Genomic DNA, 26421 nt, shown 5'->3' on the forward strand with positions numbered 1-26421 from the left:
TAGTTAGTTAGTTAGTTAGTTAGTTAGTTAGTTAGTTAGTTAGTTAGTTAGTTAGTTAGTTAGTTAGTTAGTTAGTTAGTTAGTTAGTTAGTTAGTTAGTTAGTTGGTGAGTTAGTAGTAATGCCACCTACTGTCAGCCTGCAACTCTACCAACTTAACTACATCAATCCATTCCAGTTAATTTCCCTTTCATTCTCAAATCTTTCTCAACTTCCAAAAACACAAGAACAGGATGTTACAAAATTTTTAATTGATCGCTTAAAACACTAATTTCTAAAAGTTTGCAAAATTATTACACAAAAACTTGTTAATAACCTTAGCAATCTAAAATTGTTTGATATCAACCCAAAATCTAACTAACAAAGTAAAATTAGAACCAATAATTACAGGTTATAAAATACAAGAAATTAAACAAAAAAAAACATAAAAATTACAATTAATTAACAGTAGCTAAGCAATTAAGTTATCAAAACAAAAGACTTAAGCAACAAACTGGTTTCACAGCAAAAATTTCTTAAACTAAACTAATAACAATTTTGCATGGATAATGGTTGTTTAAAGCCTCAAGGCTTTTTCACAGCCTCTATTAAGAAAAATAATTGAAACAAACTTACCATTTCTATAGAAATCTACAACTTCCTTTAATATATATTTACGTGAAAAACTAACAAATTTTCTTAAGTGAAACAAACTAAACAAAGCCAAACTTAACATTTAAAATTCTTTAACAACAACTTCCCTTCTCACAAAACAATGAAAAATTTTTTTTATAAGTCTTGCAGTAGTTTCTTGTATAATGCGAAAATAATTTCAAATTTCCATAATATTCTAAAGTTTAGCAGAAATTCTTAGAATCAGTACCAATACTACAAGATGATTGTGTCTAATTTTCTTGCACGTAATGTTTAGTTTTGCACTTGTCACGCTCTAATTTTTGTTCCCATGACTTGTGTTGTTTGTTTGTAACAAAAAAACAAAAACACACAGAGATTTTTAAATAAAATTTTAAATGTTAAATTGTTGTTTCTAATAAAAAAAAACATCATATTTTTTTAATTTTGTTGTAGTTGTTTATGTATTTGTGTTTTATGCCATTTTACTTTGGTGTTATTTTAATGTTTAATTTTATGCTTTTTCCTAGAATGTTTGCATATTTTATTGTTATTTTGTTAGAAATGTTTCTATTTATTTTTTATTTTATTTATGATTTTTTTCTATTATTAGAACAGACATTTTTTATTGATGTCAATACAAATTTTAATTTAATTCGAATTGTTTTTATGATGTATTTAATGAATTACTTTGAGAAAACTTTATATTTACCACGAGAAACATTAGAGTTGCTAAACTTATGAATAGCTAGATAAAGGAAAAGTAAGTACAGTGGGCTTGAAGAGATAATAAAAGTCTTAGTCCCTAAGCAGACATTTAAAAAATATGGAGAATTTAATTATTATAATGTTTAAATGATATTTACAAAAAATTATAAAAAAATGTTCTATTTATTCTATAAAGAGAAAATTTAAAAAAATCTCTTTATTTTATAAAGAGAAAACTTAAAAAAATTTATTTTAAAAATTTTTATTTGAAGAAAAAATTCTACAAAACAAAAATAGAGTTTATCGAAAATTTTCTATAAACTTTTCTACAAAACTTTTCTATAAAAAGAGAAACTATAAAAAAGCGAGTTTAATGAAACTTTTCTATGAAAAGAGTGTTTAGCAACACTTTTCTATAAAACGAAATGTTTAACGAAACATTTATTTAAAAGAAAGTTTAACGGAACTTTTCTATTAAAACAGAGTTTTTTGAAATTATCGAAAATTTTCTATAAAAAGATAGTTTAACGAAACTTTTCTATAAAAAGAGAGTTTAACAAAACTTCTCTATAAAAAGAGAGTTTAATGAAACTTTTCTATAAAAAGAGAGTTTATCGAAAAATTTCTACAAAAAGAGAGTTAATCCAAAATTTTATATAAAAAAAGGGTTTAAAGAAACTTTTCTATAAAAAGAGAGTTTAACGAATCTTTTCTATAAAAAATAGTTTAACGAAACTTTTTCTATAAAGAAAAGAGATTTTAATAAAACTTTCCTATAAAAAGAGAGTTTAACGAAACTTTTCTATAATAGAGAGTTTGACTAAACTTTTCTATAAAGAAAGTGTTCAACGAAATTTTTCTATAAAAGGAGAAAAATATTGAAAATTTTCTATAAAAAGAAAGTTTATCAAAAATTTTCTATATAGAGAGAATTTAACGAAAATGTTCTATAAAAAGAGAATTTAACAAATATTTTCTATAAAAAAAAGATATTTTCGAAAATTTTCTTTAAAAAGAGTGTTTATCGAGAATTTTCCATAAAAAGTGAGTTTAACGAAACTTCTCTATAAAATGAGTGTTTATAGAAATTTTTTATAAAAAAGAGAGTTAATCCAAAGTTTTCTATATAACGACATTTTATCGAAAATTTTCTATAAAAAAAAATATTGAAAATTATCAAAAAATTCTATAAAAGAAAATTTATTAAAAACTTTGTAGAAAGACAAAAATGTATCGAAATTTTTCTATAAGAAGAATTTTTATTTATTTCTCTATAAAGAGCAAATTTATAGAAAATTCTTTATGAAAAGAAAATTTATCGAGATTTCTCTATAAATAGAAAATTTATCGAAAATTTTTTTATAAAAAGAGAATTTTTCGAATATTTTCAATAAAAAAGCTTAATTTTACTCAATAAAATACAAAATCTTTTCTTGTCACTAATAATCCACGTTAAACATTATTAAATAAGAATCAAACTATATATCATCTGTATAAATATCAATAAAAGATTATTATCAATTTCTCGCTAAGACAATAAGACGACAATACAATTTAAAAACACAAAAAAAAATATGAAATTCCTTTTTCGTCTATAAATCAATTCAATTAAAAATTGATCATGTCTATTTAAACCTCATTAATAAAAATGATGATTGGAAAAAAATTGATTTCGATAACATTTCATCATTTAAATCATAAATGTCATGGTAACAAGAAGATCATAAAAACTACAACAGAATTAAACTAATATATTAAAAAACAAAACCAGTCTAAAACAATGGGAATAACACACGATTAAAGATTTAAATCAAATTGTAAAGTGTTGCAATAGAACAATAGAGCATTAGACACAACAAAAACAACAACAACATCAAGTGACTAGAAGCTTAACAAGTGTCATCAATTCGACATGATCAATTGATTGGCTGGTTGCTTGTTTGGTCTTCTTCGAAAACAATATCAAACAACATGTATCTAGATAAATATACAAGTTGAGATGTGATGCTACAACAAATAGTAGCATCTACATTTAATGAACTTGAAGTAGCCATTTGTACATAACCACAACAAGTGACCTTTTGCATAACATAGCGATTTGGTTTGGTACATTTAAAACGTGTAAATGAAATTTTGCAATGTAAATAATTCATTAGTTAAACTTAAAAATTTTATTTTTTCCCCATTTATTTGCAGCTGCTCAATCACAACAAAACAAAAGATCCTCACGTATTACCAGTTCACGCACTAGCTTTGGTACTAATGTTAAACCCTCTTCTTCAGGAGGCTCTTCTGCCTCCTCATCGAGTGGTGTCAATTTCGATTGTCCCGAAGAGTTTGGCTACTATCCCCATCCCACCGATTGTACTCAGTATTATGTGTGCGTCTTCGGTGGAGCCTTATTGGAAAGTTGTACTGGTGGTCTTATGTACTCTCATGAGTTACAGACATGTGATTGGCCCCGTAATGTAGGCTGCGAAGTAGTCGATACTCATGAACGTCGTCCACAGCAACAACAGCACAGCCAGCAACATCAACAGCAAACTAATGCTAATCAACATGTTCCCAGTAGAGTACGTTTTGGTTCGGCCTTTACCAGTCCCCAAGAGGTGAGAACACAACAACCTCAACAGGTTTTGAAAGCTACTGTACCACCTCAATATCACCGACAACCACCACAAGTTATTCAAGCTCAAGTGCAGACAATATCGCAACAGTCGGAAAATTCGAATCCCATAATTACATCTAGAGGTCAACCTAAACATTTGCTGGATGCTCAAGAGGAAATTGCTAAGGTAGGTGATATATTAAGAATAATGGCTGATTGTAGACTCGAACTAACAATGTTTGTCCTTCGTTATCGATAATCAAACTAGGGTGCAAGATATTTTTGAAATCCAAATTTTCTTAATCGTCCTATAAACTGTGGCAATTGACAGAAATCATTGTGTACGAATTCCCACATATTATACGGATCGAAATCTTAAATATTTCAGATATCGTTTCAGAAAAAAACCGGACCCCATTTTTTGAAATCAACATTCACTTTGTATATTTTCGAGTCGTAAATTAAACTTTACTTTACCATTTTTAAAAATTTTGATAGAAATCGACCACAAATTTTACTTTTTATTTTGGGTCCTAATAGGTAACAAATTCGACTCTGTTTAATTTCAGTCATTGGTCTGAAATGTAAGGCCATTGGTAGAAATCATTGTTTATGAGTTCTCAGTTATTATAAGGACCTAAATTTTAAATATTTCAAACATTGTCTGACAAAATCAGGAGGTCAAGTTGTAAATTAGACCTTACTACGCCATCTTAAAGAATGTCTGTTGTAATCGAGTCTCAGATATCATTTATGTATATAGATATATACATTATCTTCCACAACTTTCGTGCTCTATAAATGCCGGTATGAATCTCCATTAGGGCCCCAGATATAACATATATTTTGATCAAACATTTTGTTATTGAATATCGATATCTGAGAACCTTGATAGACATCTCTACTGAAATCTTTAGAGCCAATTATTCTGTAATTATAACAAATTTAATTTTAACTATTTTATAGCTCTATGCTGATGCCCATGAATCCTTGTTACCCGTCGAGGAAGAAGAAAGTGATCGTCAGCAACGTGTTTATCGTGGTCAACCCAGTACTGTGAGTCAAGTGCAAAAAGATCGTGATGGTATCATACATCAAGCCAGTATCAATGCCATACCCAATAATGACAAATTCAGTTCATACAATTTCGGTACACAATACCGGTAAGTTAAAATTGCGCAAAAAATATGAAAAAAAACGAAATCTATATTAAAACTTATCAATTAAAAGTTAAACTACAATTTTCACTATTCACTATTTTTATTTCTCACTATGGCTTTTTTTTAATTTATAATCAAATATGCTTTAATTTATTTATATTTCATATTTAATGCTCTTTTTCTATTTTTTATATTTCGACATACAAAAAAAATTAAACTTTTTTTCTCAATATTCTATCTCATCGCTCAAAAATTACTACAACCAAAAAAAAAAACTCATAATTTCTAAAAAACAATCAAATGCATTTGCAACTGCACTTTATTGACGTTTTTCTTATTTTAACCTAACAACTGCCTACGACTGCTATAACCAAAAAAATCTACATTAGAACTGACATGTTACTAGACCTTGACTTGCACAACAATGGACTAGAAAATGTTTTTGTTATAGACTCTAAAGATCTTGACCTCAATGTTCACAAACGTGTTAAACGTGATTTAGGGTTGGCCGCTACAGACAAAATTGAAACATTAACTGCCACTGAGAACCAAAATCTTGCAATAGAAAAAGAACAAACAGAACAACAACAACAAGAAAATAAACAAATTAGTAGCACTCAGTCCAGTAAAGTGGAAGACACCAAAGTGGTTAAATACTCTTCGAAATTCTCTTCAAATGCTGATGAGACTATGCAGGAAATAGAAAGTTTGGTTAAGGAGTTATATGGTCCTAATATAAAAGCTACCACCACTGATGATTTAATGGATTTGATGGAAACAAAGGTTACACAAGAATTGAAACTTTCAAAAATGGTATTGCAACAACAAAAAATGGAAACCACTGAGGCAATTCAAAGTGAAGCAAAAAATGTTATTAAATCGGAAGATAATATCTCTAATTTAGAAGCTTCTAATGAGCTTTCCCATTCCGAAACTTCTAACAAAAATCTGGTTGAAACTCTAGAATCTTTAGCTCAAACTAGTGATGCACAAGAAACTTCTACAAATTTAGATTTAGATAAGGAAATGTCTCAGAATTTTGTGACAAAAGACTCCACAAAAACCTCTAATAAACATGAAACTCAAACGGAAGTTTTATCATTCTCACGAGAACCCGAAGATATGGAATATTTGGATACTGGGGATAATGTAGCAGCAGAATCCGCTAGAATTATAAGACAATTAAGACCCTATAGTGGACGCTCTAGATCTCAATGGTTTGGAAATGGGGCAGGAGCAGCAGCACCGGGTACAAACTATCGTTCTATAGATGCTCATCCATATCAACAGTCACAGCAACAACAACAACCTCAAACTTCGTATTCCTTTGGGGCCTTTAATCCCTATCTCTCACCACCTGCCACGCCCACATATGCTGCTCTCAACTCACTTAATGTCCAATATAAACCCAATAGCTATCAACAAGGTTTCTCACAAAATGGCAACTACAAACAACAAAAACCCAAAGTGGTCTACACAGGCTATAATTTATCATTACCTCCACCAAAAGCCACTACTAGTGAGAATGATTTTCGACCGGTAGTGGGTAAATATTACAGCACTAGTACTACTACACGGCCTACTTACCTTAAGAACACCGATTTATTACCTTATATACTCAAATCTCTGCAAGAACTTAAGGAACAACGTAAAAAACTGCAAGCTGAAAATTTCAGTTATTTCCACTTGGACAATCAACCCACTACTCTCAGACCCTTTAATGAATACAAATCAACTACTCCGAAAGTAACGCCTAATTCTCATTTTTCGCAAATCTCAACAGTAGGAGGATTTTACAATAACAAAAACTTGCAACAGCAACCCAACAAACATTATCAAAATAATAATCCTTATATTAGCAATATTATACCCACTACCACGGAAAGTAATTATTTCAAATACAACTTAATAGCCAATCAACATATGAAGAATTTCTATAGCACTTTAAAACCGCCGAGTAGCAATTTTGATTTTACTACACCCTCACCTTTTAATACGAATTTCAATATTATCAAACCTCCTAAGTTAGTGTTGCAACAGGGCAACTATGTGGACTTTGGTAAATTTCCGAATGGCATTAGCTATAGCAATACTTCGTCGACTTTACCGGAATCGTATCAAACCTTTGGTACTACTCTAACCACCACCGCAGGCCTAAAACCTAGCCAAGAAACTTCCTCCTCAAAACCATTGAAATTGCAATTTAATCTGCCAGATTTTCTCACAAATCTACAAACTAAAGATATGGCTCATCTTAATCCCGCCGTAGTCGATATGTTGAAATATTTTAAGGCCGTTAATAAACCGGATTCATCCAAAGGTAGTCATCAAACTAACAAAGTTAAAACTTCTCAACCTGTTTATGTGCGTAATGAATTACAAACGCAATCGATCAGCACTACCAAAAGACCCATTAAAGGTTATGAAAGTTTCTTAAATAGTTTAAACAAACCCACTACTATCAAACCAAGCTCCAACAAGCCTTTCCCCTCTACCTTACAACAACAAGAAGAATACTATGATGAATATGAGGAAGAAGAAAATGAATCAGTGGGCATTGATGCCGATGAAGATGTACAACCACCCTCTGAAATGCCACCTTATATGCCTATGACCGAGACCATGGCTCCACCAAGATCACAAATGATGCCTGCTGCGAAACCCACAGAAAATCCCAATAAAAATCAACATGATTACAGTACCAGCTATATCCAAGCTACCACATCTAGACCTTTATTTTCGCCCAATTTTGAGCAGTTCTATCAACCACAAACGAATGCCCAAGCCAATCCTAATCAAATACCTTCCTTCATTAACTTCCCCACAGACTATTTCCAGGAAATCAAACAAAAACTGCCTAATCGACCACAAAACGCACAAATACCTCAACTTAGTGTTAAGCCCACGATCTCAACGACAACACGACTGACCTCTAGCACCACCAAACAAACAACTACTGCAACTACTAGCTCTACGACAACTACCACCACAACTGCAAGACCCATGACTACTACAGCTACAACGCCGCGAATACGTTATACCATACGACCAAATCGTTTTCGCGGACAAAATAGATGGCAATCGTCGGCGAATAATAACAGCAACAACAACAACAATAGTAATAATACGAACAGCAATAATAATAACAACAATAATACAGCCATGAAAACATTGACTTTAGACTTAAAGGAAAGACCTTTAAGCATAAGAAAACGTCCCACCTCATTGGCTTCTAGTACTAGTATGGGCTCCAATATGGGCACCGGCAGCAATATGAACTCTAACGGACAAAATCATAGCAACAGGTACAGTGTGTTTCAAAAACAAAATCAATTAATACTATATGTCTCTAAAACAACTACAATCCAATAAAACAAAAGAAAGAAAAAAAAACTAATTTTGTTTTTAACCCTGTTCCCTATTTTTTTTATAAATGTATATGTATGTGTGAGGGGAATCATTTCCTTCCTGTTTATCCTAAAACAGTGATGTTTGTACCCCCTTCTCCAAAAACAAAACCTACAGCAACAACAAAACGACACTTTAAAAAAACAATAACTGTAAATACCTTTTTTGTAAACTTTTGTGAATACTGTTACTGTGTGAATTTGAAAACCAAAAAAAAAAAAAAAAACATTAACCCCCAACAAACCCTGTACAGTTTTAACTGAACTTAAACCTAAACAAAAAAAAATGTGAAAAGATTGACTAAAATTTAAGGGACGCCTTCACCTCATGTTAGAGATTGAAAGACAAAAACTTTAAATTTGTATATATTCTTAAGTTATTCGATTGAAAAGATGATTTTTTTGTCCATAAAGCAGCAATAAGTTTTAATTCGACTGCTTTTGTCAAATTCTTTTACAAATTAATCATCCTTTTGAAATTAGAATGCCATAATAATAAATATTATAAATATTAAGTATTTTATAGCAGGCTATTAATTAGTTAAACCACTAGTTCACTGACGACGCTATAACGCTTGCATTGAATAGGATTCTATGGAATACATTGGCTATACTATGGACTGCTCAACTAGCTGTACTGAAAACTAGTAGTACAACATGTGGCCTAGGCTAGTCATAAGTCTAGTCTAGAGTCTAGTCTAGAGTCTAGTCTAGAGTCTAGTCTAGAGTCTAGTCTATAGTCATGTCAATAGTCTAGTCTATAGTCTACTTTATATCCTATAGTCTAGTCTATGGTCTAGTCTAGCCTACAGTCTAATCTATAGAATAGTCTAGTCTAAAGTCCAGTTTATAATCTTGTATATAGTTTAGTCTACAGTCTAGTCTGCTGTCTAGTCTATAGTCTAGTGTGCTGTCTAGTCTATAGTCAAGTATATAGTCTAGTATATAGTCTTTTTTACAGTCTAGTCTATAGTCTAGTCTATAGTCTAGTCTATAGTCTAGTCTATAGTCTAGTCTATAGTCTAGTCTATAGTCTAGTCTATAGTCTAGTCTATAGTCTAGTCTATAGTCTAGTCTATAGTCTAGTCTATAGTCTAGTCTATAGTCTAGTCTATAGTCTAGTCTATAGTCTAGTCTATAGTCTAGTCTATAGTCTAGTCTAGTCTAGTCTATGGTCTTGTTTAAAGTCTAGTTTTTGGTCTAGTCTATAGTCTAGTCTATAGTCTTGTCTATAGTCTAGTCTAAGGCCTAGTATATAGTCCAGTCAATAGTCTAGTCTATAATCTAAAAGATGTTTGTTAAAGTAATCAGGAATCAAGCCCGATCAGATCAGTAGGTAAAATAAATTGCAGAAAGCAATTATTTTCTTTAAAATTTCACAATTTTCCCAATAAAAAAGGTCTCAATCCAAAGATCACAATTAACATTCACATATCTATCTTTTTAATAGTCATAACTAACTTCCTTAAAATATGACAAAATACACTATTACCCAACAATAATTTTATTAACAATTTTAATCAATAATTTAAAAAAATGATATCGTAAGTTTAACTTTAATATTATTTCTCTCAAACGAGGATTAACTAAGCTCTAAAATCTCAATGCAGTAACTTCGTGATTGTCGTGAGTTCGTTTAAAGTAGTAGCAGTAATCATGAGCATCACGCTGAAAGTGAATTTATAACAACTTTATTTTTTCACTCACTGTAGAAATACCTAAGGTCCTCCTTTCTAGAAAATGTTTATGCTGATCACTAGTCTAAACTTCAAATTAAAAAAATTATCTTTATTCGAAATAAATAATATTTAAAATCAATGATCAATCAGCTTGAGCAAGACACGGCCTATTTTTGCGCAGTTACGAATTAAAAGTTGTTTTAATGTTTCAATCAAATATTGTAATAACAATTAACTAAAAATATTTATATTATGGCAATTCTATTTTCAATCAATAATCGATAACTAAATCTTTTTGGCTCTCTCTCTCTCTCTTTTAACTCTTTTTAACTTTATAACTCTCTCATTTACTAATCTTAACTAAAAACTCATTTTTAACTAGTTTAATCTTTATAACTATCAATTCTCTTTTACTTTTTAAACTGCTTTTACTAAACTCCATCATTACTAATAAATAGTAATTCTAATAAAAAACAAAAAAAAAACAAAAAATGTACAAAAAAACTAATTAAACATTTTTTACTATTTTTTTCATTTTTTCTTTTGTATATATCAAAAAATGGCAAAATTGTTTGTATCAAATGTAAAAATAAATTAAATAATATATCATTGTTATAAACCATTTAAAATTAATAATGCATCATTATAATTATATTTTGTTCTGTATACAAATTAAATACAAAATACATTTTTGTAAATAATTATTGGGGTGTTATAAAAATACATATGAAAAAAAAAAAAAAACATACACAATCATCATTTAAAACAAAACATTCCCCTAAATAAACCAAGTAGTATTGAAACCTCATCTCCATCATCATCATCCATACAATTGGCTACACCGCCAACCATTTTTATACAAACGGCTAGACCACCAACCATACAACAACACCAACATCAACCCCCACAACAACAGCAACAACAACAAGTTATTGTTGAAACTATACCATCAACACAAACTCAAAATCGTAATCAACAACAACATCAATATCAGCAACAACAACAATTATCACCACCATTACCAACATTAGCTCAACCCCAACCATTTAGTCAGAATCGTAATTATTATAATACATCAGCGTCTTATAATCATAATAACAATAACAATAATAATTATCCAAATCATAATGTTGTGTCTTATATACCACAACAACAACAATCACAACAAATACCTTTACAACATTCATTACAAAATCAGCAACAACAACAAACCCAACAACAACAATCATTAATAACACAAAACGATAATGTTCAACAATCTGAACAAAGTCCTTATGATACTTATTATTCTGTTTATGACGATGATATTGATTTGTATAGGGATATAGAATATCAACAACAACAGCAGCAACAACAACAGCGTCAGCAGCAACAACATCGTCCACAATCCCAACAACAACAATATCAACAACCCATAAGATCCCAACCTCCACAATCGACTTATCGACCATTGGAAATATTTACTACACCAGCACCGCAACCACAGCTTCCTGCGCTACGAGAAACTTACAAACCCCAACAGCCTAAACCCCAGGAAAGACCTACCTATCAAACAAATCAACAAGCTTTGGTATATAATGCAGATTATGATGATGATTTGATAGCACAAGTAAGTCAAAATGTACTTAGGAATTGTTTATACTTTATTGATCAACTGATAGACTAGACTATAGACTAGACTATAGACTAGACTATAGACTAGACTATAGACTAGACTATAGACTAGACTATAGACTAGACTATAGACTAGACTATAGACTAGACTATAGACTAGACTATAGACTAGACTATAGACTAGACTATAGACTAGACTATAGACTAGACTATAGACTAGACTATAGACTAGACTATAGACTAGACTATAGACTAGACTATAGACTAGACTATAGACTAAACTATATACCAATTGAACTTTAAATCTATAACAATAACTTTCCTTTAATATAAGTCTTAATCTTTTTAATAACATATATTTATTCCAGATCGAACAAGATAACGCCTACGATCAACCCACTAGACCACCACCATCAAGGTAAGTTTAAGTTTTACATATTTTCATAGAATTAGCTAATCAACAAAATTATATACACATACATATAAACAGTTTTAAAACAATATTAATTAATATAATAATTGTTCTACTCAAACAATAAACAAAATTGTTAAAAAATGAAAATGAAACATGCTAACAAAAATCTAACCAAAAATAATAAAAAAAGAAAATGTTTAAATGATCAAAAATATTAAATCATAACTTAGGATCATGAGTAAATAAAAGGCATGCTTCTGTTTTATAAATAATAAAATAAAACAAATAAAGTTAAGTACCTTTTAAGACCAAGAATAGGCCCGAAATAAAAGTCATCTCCACCAGTTGCATAACTCGAAAAAGTTTTGAAAAACTTTTACACATACAAACATACAAAATAACAAAACAAATACTAAAGAGAAACATCAAAATTTTTATTTCTATTTCTTTCCTACCCCAACGCCCCTCTGAATCAAAACAACTTTAATCCCTTAAAACCAAAAAACTAAAATCCCACATAAACCAAAAAACAATTTCTACAATCAACACTTTACAGGAAAGAACAAGTATCTATACAAACTTTAGGTAGTGGTCCCTCTTCGACCGTGCGCAGCTTAATTAATGGAAATGATGAGCGCAATTATTATAGTACTTTAACCACACCATTGCCTCCCTTAAATCTAAATGATCCCGATGAATATATTTACGAAACAGAATATGTAGATGATCCCGATTATTATTACAACGATAAATTACATACTCCAGCGCCTACTTTAACCACCTACAAACCTAAGGTTAGGACCCAAATAAATGACAATCACAGTGATGAGGACTACAATATAATTGGTACAAAATTACAAAGTACACAGAATACAAAACCAAAAAATAGAATAAATACCAGGCCCGAAATTATTCTATCAACTCCTGTGTCCACGGTAAGAACCACCAGACCTACAACGACGGCTTCAACATCAACAAGTACTAGTTCTACCACCACTACTACCACAACAACTACAACAACCACCACTACAACAACACCCAAACCTTCAACCACAAAAATAAGTAAAACTACCAGTCCTTCAATCACCACAACCAAATCAAGGTATTTTTTGTCTCAATCTCTCTCTTTCTTTCTCTTACTATCTTTATTCTTAAACCTTTTGCAACCAAAATGATCAGCTGATTCATTATATTGTTGAAAAATATTCGAAATCATCTCTAAAGCTTTAAAACTAAAATAAAATTATTTGGCTTTAAATGTTTTTGTTTTATGAAATATTTTATTAAAAAAATCCATTAAGTCCTTAGGTCTTTTCACTTTAGTTTTCTATATACTATCTATCCATCTATATCTGTAGTTTTGATTGGCTTGAATCATAATAAAACTTACATTTACCTACACAGTTACACATTCCAAACACCTCATGATCACACATACTTAATTAACACACATTCACATTCCAAAGAATGTTCGCAGAAAACATGGAGGAGATCTATTTGAAAATAGTCCTGTTTTATGATATACATATATATATTTTGTACTTTTTGTGTAAAAATTTTAATACTGAATGCGAGGCATGTTTTAATATATAATAGCTATAGTTGCATGTTTTACTTATTCCTGTTAGAAATCTATATGTTTTTACATCATTTAATTTTATATATTATTGGAAAGCATTTATTAGGCGTTTCTAGGTGTTGAGAGTTTAGTGTGAAACTATAATTGAAACATTTAAAATAATATAGCTTGAGAAATACTGTGATAATAAGTTGAAAGTTGAGTCCGTTATGTAGCGCGAATGGTGCTGATCATGGATCAACCCTAACACAAATACTTTGCTAGTCCGTTCGTATATTCGTTCATGAATTTTATAACTCTTTGAGATTTGTTCATGAGCCTTCACATACTAGACTAGTACTTTGCTAGTCCGTCCGTCTATTCGTTCATTAAAAAATTCTGAATGTATTTTATAACTCTTTGAGATTTGTTCATAAACCTTCACTAATTTCAAAAAGAATGATCCATTTTCATGAAATCGTTCTGAAAAAGTCACATATCAGCAAAAATTCTACTCTTAAATTCTTAAAGAATCTGACATCTAAATGTGTCCGTCTGTTCGTCCATAAAAAGATCTGGATAAATTTTATGATATTTTCAGATTTGATCATTAACCTTCACGTATTACAAAATTAATGATCAGATCACATATGATCAAAAAATTCTGATTTATATCAGCAGAAATTCTACTCTTAAATTTTTCAAGAATCGACCAACTGAATGTGATTGTCTGTCCGTTCATAAAAAGATCTGAATGAATTTTATTAAACTTTCAGATTTTATCATAAATTCTTACTTATTTCTCACATTAAATCGAATCGCTTTAAAAAAAATTAACATATCAACACAAATTATATTCCAAATTCTTTAAGAATCGGCCAACAGAGTGTGTCCGTCAATACGTTCATAAAAAAATTATATTTTTTGATCATAAAATTTAATCATAATACTTTATATATTTTAAGACGAATGATCGAACCATTTTCATGAAATTCGATAGTTCTAATAAATTGACATAACAACAGAAATTATGCTCAAATTTTATAAATTTATGTTTTTATTATGGTTTCATTACTAAAACAAATCAAAAATCTTTTAAATTGCATGAACAGTCTATAGCGAAACCTTAGCGAGTCCTTTAGACAAAATTAGAACTATGAAACGAGACTAAAACCCTTTCATTTATGTGTGAATCTATAATTAAATATTGCATGTTTTATGTGTTATGCATGAGCATGCTAAATATTTCTAGCATATTTATTCTCCTGTCACCATCTAACCCACCACTGCATGCCTTTTTTTGTTGGGGTTCGAAAAATACAAAATCAGCGAAAGAAAGAAAATTATATTTTTTTTTTACAGCAAAAGTGTTCAACAGTCTGTGAAAATCTGAGGAAATTTTAGTTAAAGAAAACTATTTAGAATTTATTATTATTTTAAATGTCATAAGAATTAATTTAACATAAAACCAAACTTCTTTTTTTTCTTTTTTTTAATAAAACGAATAAAAAATCATGACCACTGTACCCTTTCCTTATAACAAATTGAACTGATGTTTTTTTCTATATGTTCCATCTTTATCACATAACCTTTGTGTTTTCACCACTTATTCTCTTGATGTCACACTATATCACTGTCTTTGTCTATCTCTCTCTCTCTCTTTGTGCATTAAGTAGTTTCTATCATAAAAACCCACTCTCTTACAATAACAATGACCATCAGCAACAAGTAGAGTCTTTAGATTATCATTACAACTCTCAGGAGAATGATGATAATGAGCAAATCATATTTAATATTGGCAAATTAAGAAATCATAGCAACAACAACAGCAATAATAATAATTATAATAAAAATAATAACAACAATAGAAATGCACAACAAGTACAACATAAACCACCACTGCAATTGATTAATTCTAAATCATCATCAATATTATTACAATTACCAAAAACAACAACAACAACTACAATCACTTCACATGTACAAGAACAACAACAGCAACAAGAATTTCTACCTTTAATTAAGGCCAATAAAACTGAAAAGTTTTTACTAACTCTATTAACGGATAATGTGGATTTCTCCAACAGATCCAAACAAACGCATGCAAATAAAAAATTACAACAACCAGAACTACAACAACAACAACAACAAAAGTCACAAAAACATTTAAGACCAGAACCCAACACACAATTCCAGACAACAACAACAACTCCCTCCCCTATCACCACCACAACATCATCATATCCCACTTCAGCCCAATCTCCCACCTTATATAACCCGATAACCACTAAACCCAAACTTCCTCAACATATCCCTCAAACGGTTGTTAACGAATCGGAAATTTCCACGGCAAGAGTAATTGCACAAACACATCCACACTCTAGACAGGTGCTAGCATCCAAAAGTTCAAAAACTCACAAGGATGCCAATTTACAGAGTCTAGAAGATGTTGAGACTGTGTTCGATGAGAGTCAAAATGTTCAAGTACAAAGTGCTGAGCCACCAAAAAGTCGCAATTCCGGTACTCATTTTAAAACAAACACACAACATGATCGAGGTGCTTACGCCTCCGAAAACTATGCTACCAGTCCGCGCGGTAATCTTGTGCGTTCCCAAACCGATAAGTCTGCTAACGAGTTCAAAGCAAAAAGTTACGATATATATGGAGGACTTAAAAGCAATGAATTTACCGAAGATAAAAAATCTAAAACAAATTTCAAAGATGTTAAAACTCAAATCAAAAATTATGTTATATCAGATGTGGCACCGCAAAGTTTCAAACCGCCCTCGACGGAAATAAGTGCCCGAGGTAAATTGGAATCAGAAGAAGAGGCGGAGGTATTAAATGGTGCCAGTTCCTCTACCACACTAAGATATCCGGGAACGTTTAAAACCTCAACGGAAGCCAAACCATTTGAATATAGTTTACAAACGGGTAAAAATGGTTTTACATTAAGAGCCCAGCAGTTGCCACACATAGAAGAAACCTCAAAGCCTTTATATGAAAGAAGACCAGCCATACAATACTTTAGTATACCTTCAACAAGTTCAACCACTCTCAAGACCACAACTCCAACTACAACTACAAGTTCTACAACAACAACTACCACCACAACAGAAGCTACTACAACCAAACCCACCACCACTACAAGCACAACAACTACCACCACCACAGCAAAGCCAATATTTAAACCACATACTGAAATAGTTTATGTAGAAACCTACTACGATGATGATATACAGCCCACTACATATGCACCTCCTTTAAGAACATGGCGCAATGGTAGACCAACCATACAAACTATACCACCAACTTCAACCAGCACTTTCAGTCCCAGAGCACAAACTTTCTATGATTACAGCTATAGAATACCAACGGAATCTAGTAAATTACAATCGTTGGCTAAGGAATATTTGCCCAGAACAACAAGCACAACTACTACTACAACTACAACCACCACTCCCAAACCTACAACAACTACTACTACTACAACCACAACGCCGAAGCCTATAACAACAACTTCTACCACAACGCCTAGAACTACAACTACTTCCACAACTACTACAACTACCACTACTGAAAGACCTATACAAACATTTACCGCTAGATCGGCCAATTTCAAAGATAATTTACAAAAAACCACCACATTGGCCAGTCAACGCTTTGTATCACCATTTAAGAGTTTAGAAACTCTCTTACAAAAAGATGAAAGATCATCATTTTCGAATGTGAGACCCACAATTAAACCGAAATATTTCACACAACCCAGTACACAACATCCATTTTTGCAGACCACTAGTAAACCCTTAAGAAGCTATTTCATAATAACTTCCCCACCGAAAAATATCAATGAGACCTTAATTGCCACAATGGCCACAAATACAAGGAATATCAGTATAAGTGATGTAGTAATCGGAAATCTAAGAAATAGTCATAATAAGGCGGGTTTAAGTACAACAACTACGACTACGAGCAGCACTACAACTACCACTAAAGCGCCAACAACCAGCACCACCACCGAAAGTACAACACCCACTACTATATCGACAATATTGAATACCTCCTCTTTAAGAGTCTACAGCCATAATCGTAATGAAGTTTCCGAAAGACCTAGACCACGAGGTAGATCACGGTATACCGCAGCCACTGCTACTAATCTATTGGAAAGGGATGAACCTACAACATATGTACCAAAGCAACGTTTCAAACCTGTTGCTGAGGAAATAACTACTACCACAGCACCAGGTGCTCAACTACAGGGCAGACGTAAGATACAAAGAGCCCGTATAGCGGCTCTACAAAATCAAAGAATTCCTACGGTAAATTCCATTAAACCTAGAGAGAATTATCAAAGCTTTAAGCAAGAGCTTAAAAAGCATTATGAAAATGAAGCTTTAGACCAACATCCAAGAGCTGAAGCTTTAATAGCCGGTCCGGTATTGAATAATCAGGATAACAGTATCGAAAGTACTAAATCAACAGAGACCACAGAAAAAGAAACTGCCATAACAGAGAGGCCATTGAAATATTACTACTCCAATAAATATAGACAACAAACCGGTGAACATACTTTGGCAGAAAGTTTACAAAATGCTGGCTATATAACATCTTCGACAAAACCGGGAAATACTAAATTTAAAACCTCTTCGGTACTCGAACAATTGCAATTATTCTTGGCCGGTGTGGATAGTGATGAAAATGAATCATCATCACCGCAATTTGTTAATGAATTTTCCGAACCCGAAATTAAGGCAGCAGTACAAGAAATTAAAAATCTTTATGCTTCCACCGGACAAAGACCTTCATGGACTACGACTACCACTACGACTCTTAGACCTACCACTACCGCCAAACCCCCAACCACTGCCTATAGCACTAGCACGGCATTACAGACAACTAATTTGAATTCTTTACAACACTCAAGCACACAACACACTACCACACCCACTACAACAACAACAGCAACAACAAAAACATCTGCTACAGCTAAAGCCAACACACAAAAATCAAATCAAATTAGTTTCACTTCACCGACCACAACCACGCCTAAATACTTTCCCAAATTTCCATCCTCAACCTATAGTTATTTAACTTCCTCGTCTTCCTCCTCAACTACAACAACTACAACATCAACTACTACTACTACAACAACAACACCGCAACCACCACCATCACAACCTCCTGCTTATGCCTACTCCAGTCATACAAACAAACATTCAACAGCGGGAGCAGCATCTTCATCCTCGGTTAACATACCACCAGCTCGTGTCTCTAGAGTCAATAATGCTCTAAAATCATCAATAGCAGCAGCTGCTACTGCCTCCCCCTCCTCTTCCTCCTCGCTCAATGGTAACAATAATGCTGGGCCTAATTCCTCCTCAGCGGCAGCGGGAAGATCAAATAATAAATTCTCTCTGGGTTCTACGGTTAAATGTTCTGATTCTACGTCCAATGCTAAATGCAATGAAATCCCTACGAGGTATTAATATATATTCAAGCAATTAAAAAAAATTAATAATTTTCATTTCAACAAAAACAAAACTTCTTTTGTTTTACCACTTTAAGAAATTTAAACAAAAAATTATTTTCACTGGCTTTTCTAAAAAAAATTATATAGTTATAAAAACTGAATAATAAGGGTTGTAGAGATCATATAGGGATATAGTGATGGAGAGATTTAAATTAGAATTATTTATGATATTTATTTTGAAAAAAAAAAAATAACTTAAACTAGCCCTGGTCAGATCTTTGTAAGAAATTCAAGTTCCGTTACTTCGGAAGTTTATTGCGTTGAGGATGAACCTGTGGAATTCAATCCGCACTGTTAAGTGACAGCTATAAACAGCTGATATAAACAATAAAAGTTGAAAAAGAATGTGTCAACTGATAATAATTGGTCAAAAAATACCTGGTCCACTAGGAAACTTTTGTTTAGAACCTTTTTCTTAACTCACTTTTGAAAATTCCCTAATGTCCACACATAGAAACTTTTGTTTCAGAAACTACGTATTAATTGCATTGATTGTTTGTTGTACGAATGAGAAGAATAACAAAAGACCTGGTCCACACTAGGAAATTTTTGTTGAGAACCTTTTTCTCAATTCGCTTTTGAATTTTCCTTAATGAATCTTTTGTTTCAGAAACTACGTGTTGGACCTGGTTCACTTGTTTTTGGGAAACTTTTGATTTTTGTGTGTGAGAGAAGGAAAAAGAAATATCACCCATCTTCTTCTCTCACACACAAAATCAAAAGTTTCTCAACAAAATAACTTAAACTAGCCCTGGTCAGATCTTTGTAAGAAATTCAAGTTCCGTTACTTCGGAAGTTTATTGCGTTGAGGATGAACCTGTGGAATTCAATCCGCACTGTTAAGTGACAGCTATAAACAGCTGATATAAACAATAAAAGTTGAAAAAGAATGTGTCAACTGATAATAATTGGTCAAAAAATACCTGGTCCACTAGGAAACTTTTGTTTAGAACCTTTTTCTTAACTCACTTTTGAAAATTCCCTAATGTCCACACATAGAAACTTTTGTTTCAGAAACTACGTATTAATTGCATTGATTGTTTGTTGTACGAATGAGAAGAATAACAAAAGACCTGGTCCACACTAGGAAATTTTTGTTGAGAACCTTTTTCTCAATTCGCTTTTGAATTTTCCTTAATGAATCTTTTGTTTCAGAAACTACGTGTTGGACCTGGTTCACTTGTTTTTGGGAAACTTTTGATTTTTGTGTGTGAGAGAAGGAAAAAGAAATATCACCCATCTTCTTCTCTCACACACAAAATCAAAAGTTTCTCAACAAAAGTTTCCTAGTATGAACTAAGTCTTGATTGCAATTATTTGTTTTTGTACGAATGAGAAGAACAAAAAAAAAACAAATCAAGTTTTCGAGTATGAGAAACTCAGTACCGCAAGAGAGATGAATGATATTTCTCACGCAAAATCAAAAGTTTCCCAAAAACAAGTTTTCTAGGCCCTGGTTCACACTGGGAAACTTTTGTTGAGAAACTTTTGATTTTTTGTGTGAGAGAAAGAGATGGCTGATATTTCTTTCTCTTTCATTCACACAAAAATCCAAAGTTTCCCAAAAAAAGTTTCCTAGTATGAACCAGGTCTAGTGTGGACCGGCACAAACAAAACAAGTTTCCGAGTTTCTAGAGAGATGAATGCAATTCTTTCTCTCTATCGCAAAATCAAAAGTTTTCTAGTGTGGATCGGCAGAAAGCAAATCAGCTCTGGTTTTTGACACAACAAGTCAGAGTTGCTTTTTATGTTATAACTAAAATCAGCTGCTACGTTCTTACGTAGAAACTAACTGCACTAAAACTTTAGAGAAGGGAAACGATACGAAACGTTCAAACTAACTGAGCTTTTATCGATCGTAGATTCGATTCCCATCATACATTATTTATGTATTTCCAATGCCTGAAGTATCAGAACGATTTTGCATATATACTCTTTAAAAATTCACCAGATTTTTATTATATTAAAAATTCATAATATAATTCTATATTTTTAACTCTCTATCTAATATCCATAGTTTCGATCTAGACCCTAAATGCACTATTTTTTCTATTTGGGACTTTCAATATGAAATCAAAAATCTTTACTACTAAAACTCAAACTTTAGCTACCTAAAAAACAAAACTATTAAAGCAAATTCACAAATTTGTCTCTTTTATTAACTCAAAATTAAAAACCTTAGATTTTAATAAAAGTTTGCAAAGCAAATGTTTAGCATAATATTTTAGTTTATTTCTTTATATTTCACGTTGTACGCTGAGTAATATTTTAGAGATTTGTTGTTTTTTTCACCAAAAATTTATTAAACTTTTAAAACTCAATAAATTTTGAAAAATAAAAATCAGGTGGTGGTCAAATTCGGTTGTTTTTAAATAATCCTACATAAATATAATTTTTATTATTGGAAAATTTCGCACCTAAATTTCTTAATAAAATGTGAGAACCGAAAAAGGTCCTTGTTTTGTAGAAATGCACCCCCCCAATTAATTAGCTTTTGTTTTTTTTCTAATTATTGTTTTTTTGCACTTTTGTTAATTTATGAATTTTTTAAAGAAATAACACACTTAATTTATTTATATATTCATCGCGTTTTTTTTTATAATTTTTCTAATGATTGATTAACATTATAGGGGAAATACAATTGGCGATTTGATAAAATTTAGCTAGATGTCGCTATAACTGGCTTCAGTAAAGACTGTAGTCCTAACTATAATCCTCACTTTAATCTGTTATAATCCTGATTATAGTCTTGTATATAGTACAGGCTAAAGTCTTGATTATAAAACAGGCTTAAGCCTTATATATAGTTCAAGTCATAGTACGGACTAAAGTCCTGTCTATAGTCTTTACTAGTATAGTCTTTCATATTTTTAACTGAACTATATTCATGGTAATAGTTCAAACTATTGTACTGCCTTTAGATCATACTATAGTATCGGTTATAGAACTTTATAGACTTTTATATTGGATTAAGTCCAAGCTATAGTCAACACTATTTTCCGAACTTTAGTCAAGAATATAGTCTTAACTATAATCCAAATTATAGTCAAGACCTGAGTATAATCAAGACTATGGTCCAGACTATATTCAAAACTATAGACCAGACTATATCCCAGAATATAATCCAGACTATAATCCAAGTTAAAGTCCAGGCTAAAGTCCAGAATAAGTCAAACCTGTAGTCCAGGCAATTGTCCAGACAATAGTCCAGACTATATTCCAGACAAAAGTCCAGACTACAGTCCAGACTATACGCCAGATTATTATCCAGACAATATTCAAGACTATAGCCAAGACCATAGTTTTATCTACAATCCGAACTATAGTCTTGTCCATACAGTCTTTTCATTGAACTGAATGAAGTTTTGTCTATAGTACATAATATAGCCAGCGCTATATGCAAGATTATGGTCATGGATATAGTAGAGACTATCAAATAATATAATTTCTTGATTCATACAAAAGCCTGGACTATAGTGCAGATTAGACTACAGTCTAGACTGTTTATATTTTAACAGACTTGGCTATAGCCCAGACTTTGTTTGTTCTAAAGTATAGATTTAAGTAGTTGCCTATAGTCTCGATATTGACTATAATCCAGACCATAGTCTAAAGTATAGTCCAGACTATAGTACAGAATAATCCAGACTATATTCCAGACAAAAGTCCAGACTACAGTCCAGACAATAGTACAGACTACACGCCAGATTATTGTTCAGACAATATTCCATACTATAGCCCAGACCATAGTCTTAGCCATAATCCGAACTATAGTCTTTTCATAGAACTGAATGAAGTTTTGGCTTTAACACATAATATAGCCAGCGCTATATTCAAGATTATGGTCATGGGATAGTAGAGACTATCAAATAATATAATTTCTTGATCCATACTAAAGCATGGACTATAGTGCAGACTAGGCTACAGTCTAGACTGTTTATATTTTTTACAAACTTGGTTATAATCCAGACTTTGTTTGTTCTAAAGTATAGATTTAAGTAGTTGCCTATAGTCTCGGCTATAGTATCGGCTATAATCCAGATTTTAATATTGACTATAATCCAAACCATAGTCTAAAGTATAGTACAGACTTTGGTCTATACTACAGCCTAGACTATAGTCTAATTGCAGACTTTAGTCTAGACTTGGCTGTAGTCTAGACTTGGCTGTAGTGAATTCTTCTAAAATCATATAAAATCTCTTTGTTTTGAATTTTTGCGTCATTAAGCAGGATATCTGTAAATTCATTGCAGCGATTAATCCGTAATTTTTCGTATCAGTTGTAGAAATTTTACTAAATCATTTTGAAAATTTCATCAGAATCATTTAGTTTTCATTAAAAAATAAACTTATACTCATTTTAATCATCATTGTAAGTTTTATCATATACTTGTTTAGTTCATAAATATTGTGTAGGTAGTAAATCGTATAATTCTACAGCAGTTGTTCTGTTTCATAATATAGAATAGAAATTAAGAATAGGTTATGAATTGAGTAACATTTTTAAAGACCATGAAAGTTAACACATTTAAATTAAAAAGTCAATCGAATATCATGCTTTAAAATGCCCACTGTACAAACGGCGTTGTATCATCGTATGTTAATTAAAAAGATTTAATAAGCTTTTAGTTTATTTCATTTAGTTCATAAGAATACAATAATATGATACCGATTGTACAATGGTCAATTAAAATCTCATTAATTAGAGACACTTAACAATATAAAAAGGTCAGTTAGGTTTCTAATCTACAGGAACTTTTTGAAAGTTATAAAAAAATTAAGCAAAGTCCGCTCTAAAAATTTACTTAGCGTACAGCTGGAACTGTAATTAAAATAAGTTTTGAAAAATCTTTTTAGCTAGGAGACTCTTTAAAAAATAACATTGAGAGAAACAAAAAATCAGCGCACTTAATCTCAACTAACTACAAGGAATATAACTTTCAAATGAACTCTAGTACCTGAACCTACCTCTTATTTGGAATATTAATCGTCGTACTCCCATAAAAATAAACAAACCTCTTTAAAAAAAATACACAACACTTTAGAAAAACCCTCATCAACTATCCGAATTATCCATCCATACCTCTAAAACCTTTATTAGAATTAAAGTTTCCGATTATTCCACAGAAAAAAACTTTATACACTATACACTAAATTCAAAAAAAAACATATTTTGTAAAAATTGTACAAAAGAAATCATCAATCCATCCACAACCAACCTTTCTCACTTTTTTTGGTTCTCACTGTATTAAAAACATGCATTATTTTAATTGTAGAAAATAAAAACTCACTGTTGGGGAACTCATCACTATTAATTCGTTATTATTTTTATATTGTTCATATTGTATTTATAAAGGTGTTCTGTGCTTTAGTATTAATATTTAATATTATTTTTGTATATTGTAAATTTTATTTTTAGTTTTTTTTTTTGTTTATTATTTATTATTTGTTACTAACCTGTTTTGTTAAATATGTATATTTATTAAAGTGTCGTTTTGTTCTTTATCTTCGAAATGTGTTATGCTGCCTTGTTTCTAAATTATTGTCTTTTTTCTTTTTTTTCTCTAACTTCTATTATTCCTGTTTGTTTTTTTTTTTCTCTTACAAAATTATGAAAACAAAATTATTTGTATGAAATTTGAAAATAATTAGAATCAATTCGAATAGCAACAGGAATCGCGGTAATTCAGCTTATCAAGGGGATCGTGATGCGGCACCAGTAACTAGCAATCGTGGAACACATCCACCGTAAGTAGATTTTTTTCTAAATATTAATAGTCTTGGCTATACACAAGAATATACATTGTAGTCCAAAATATAGTCTAAGGTCCTCGACGCAAGACTAAGTTTTAACTACAGTGTTGGTTATTATCTGTAGACTTGAATGCAATCACGACTATAGTTTGGTCTATAGTCTAAAATATAGTATTATCTATAATCCACAATATAGACTTGTCTACAGACAAGTCCAGACTACAGTATTGTCAATTGTTCAGACTATAGTCTTGTGTATAGACTTGCTTAGTCCAGACTATAGTCTTTTCTATAGTCCAGACTATAGTCTTTTTTATAGTCCAATCTATAGTCTTGTCTATAGTCCAGACTATAGTCTTGTCTATAGTCCAGACTATAGTCTTGTCAATTGTTCAGACTATAGTCTTGTGTATAGACTTGCCTATAGTCCAGACTATAGTCTTGCCTATAGTCCAGACTACAGCCTTGTCTATAGTCTTGTCTATAGTCCAGACTATAGTCTTTTCTATAGTCCAGACTATAGTCTTTTTTATAGTCCAAACTATAGTCTTGTCTATAGTCCAGACTATAGTCTTGTCTATAGTCCAGACTATAGTCTTGTCAATTGTTCAGACTATAGTCTTGTGTATAGACTTGCCTATAGTCCAGACTATAGTCTTGCCTATAGTCCAGACTACAGCCTTGTCTATAGTCTTGTCTATAGTCCAGACTATAGTCTTGTCTATAGTCCAGACTATAGTCTTGTCTATAGTCCAGACTATAGTCTTATTAATAGTTCAGACTATAGTCTTGTCTATAGTCCATACTATAGTCTTGTCTATAGTCCAGACTATAGTCCAGACTATGGTCTTGTCTATAGTCCAGTCTATAGTCCTGTATATAGTCAAGACTATAGTCATGTATATAGTCAAGACTATAGTCTTGTCTGTAGTCAAGACTATAGTCTTGTCTATAGTCAAGACTATAGTCTTGTCTATAGTCCAGACTATAGTCTTGTCTATAGTCCAGACTATAGTCTTGTCTATAGTCCAGACTATAGTCTTGTCTATAGTCCAGACTATAGTCTTGTCTATAGTCCAGACTATAGTCTTGTCTATAGTTTTGTCTATAGTCCAGACTATAGTCTTGTCTATAGTTTTGTCTATAGTACAGACTATAGTCTTGTCTATAGTCCAGACTATAGTCTTGCCTATAGTCCAGACTATAGTCTTGTCTAAAGTCCAGACTATAGTCTTGTCTAAAGTTCAGACTATAATCTTGTCTAAAGTCCAGACTATAGTCTTGCCTATAGTCCACACTATAGTTTTTTCTATAGTCCAGACTATAGTCTTGTCTATAGTGCAGACTTTAGTCTTGTCTATAGTGCAGACTATAGT

At 31.5% G+C, this 26421-nt stretch overlaps 1 protein-coding gene across 20 annotated transcripts in view; it reads left to right on the top strand.

The window, feature by feature from the left end:
* LOC111675199 (putative mediator of RNA polymerase II transcription subunit 26) overlaps positions 1 to 26421 on the top strand; it is a 163856-nt gene that overhangs the window by 131797 nt on the left and 5638 nt on the right. For 2 of the 20 annotated variants that reach the window (XM_046948039.1, XM_046948043.1), the window contains exons 2-8: positions 3516 to 4114; positions 4894 to 5090; positions 5477 to 8392; positions 11494 to 11782; positions 12156 to 12205; positions 15848 to 19240; positions 24944 to 25039. In XM_046948039.1, the coding sequence (XP_046803995.1) occupies positions 3516 to 4114; positions 4894 to 5090; positions 5477 to 8392; positions 11494 to 11782; positions 12156 to 12205; positions 15848 to 19240; positions 24944 to 25039 (7540 nt within the window). Of the gene's footprint in view, positions 1 to 3515; positions 4115 to 4893; positions 5091 to 5476; positions 8393 to 10965; positions 11783 to 12155; positions 12206 to 12758; positions 13305 to 15847; positions 19241 to 24943; positions 25040 to 26421 lie in introns of all 20 variants that reach the window. The other 18 variants (XM_046948094.1, XM_046948100.1, XM_046948061.1 and 15 more) reach the window with 17 other exon arrangements.

This window comes from Lucilia cuprina, chromosome 2, assembly GCF_022045245.1.
Source record: "Lucilia cuprina isolate Lc7/37 chromosome 2, ASM2204524v1, whole genome shotgun sequence".
NCBI classification, from domain to species: domain Eukaryota; kingdom Metazoa; phylum Arthropoda; class Insecta; order Diptera; family Calliphoridae; genus Lucilia; species Lucilia cuprina.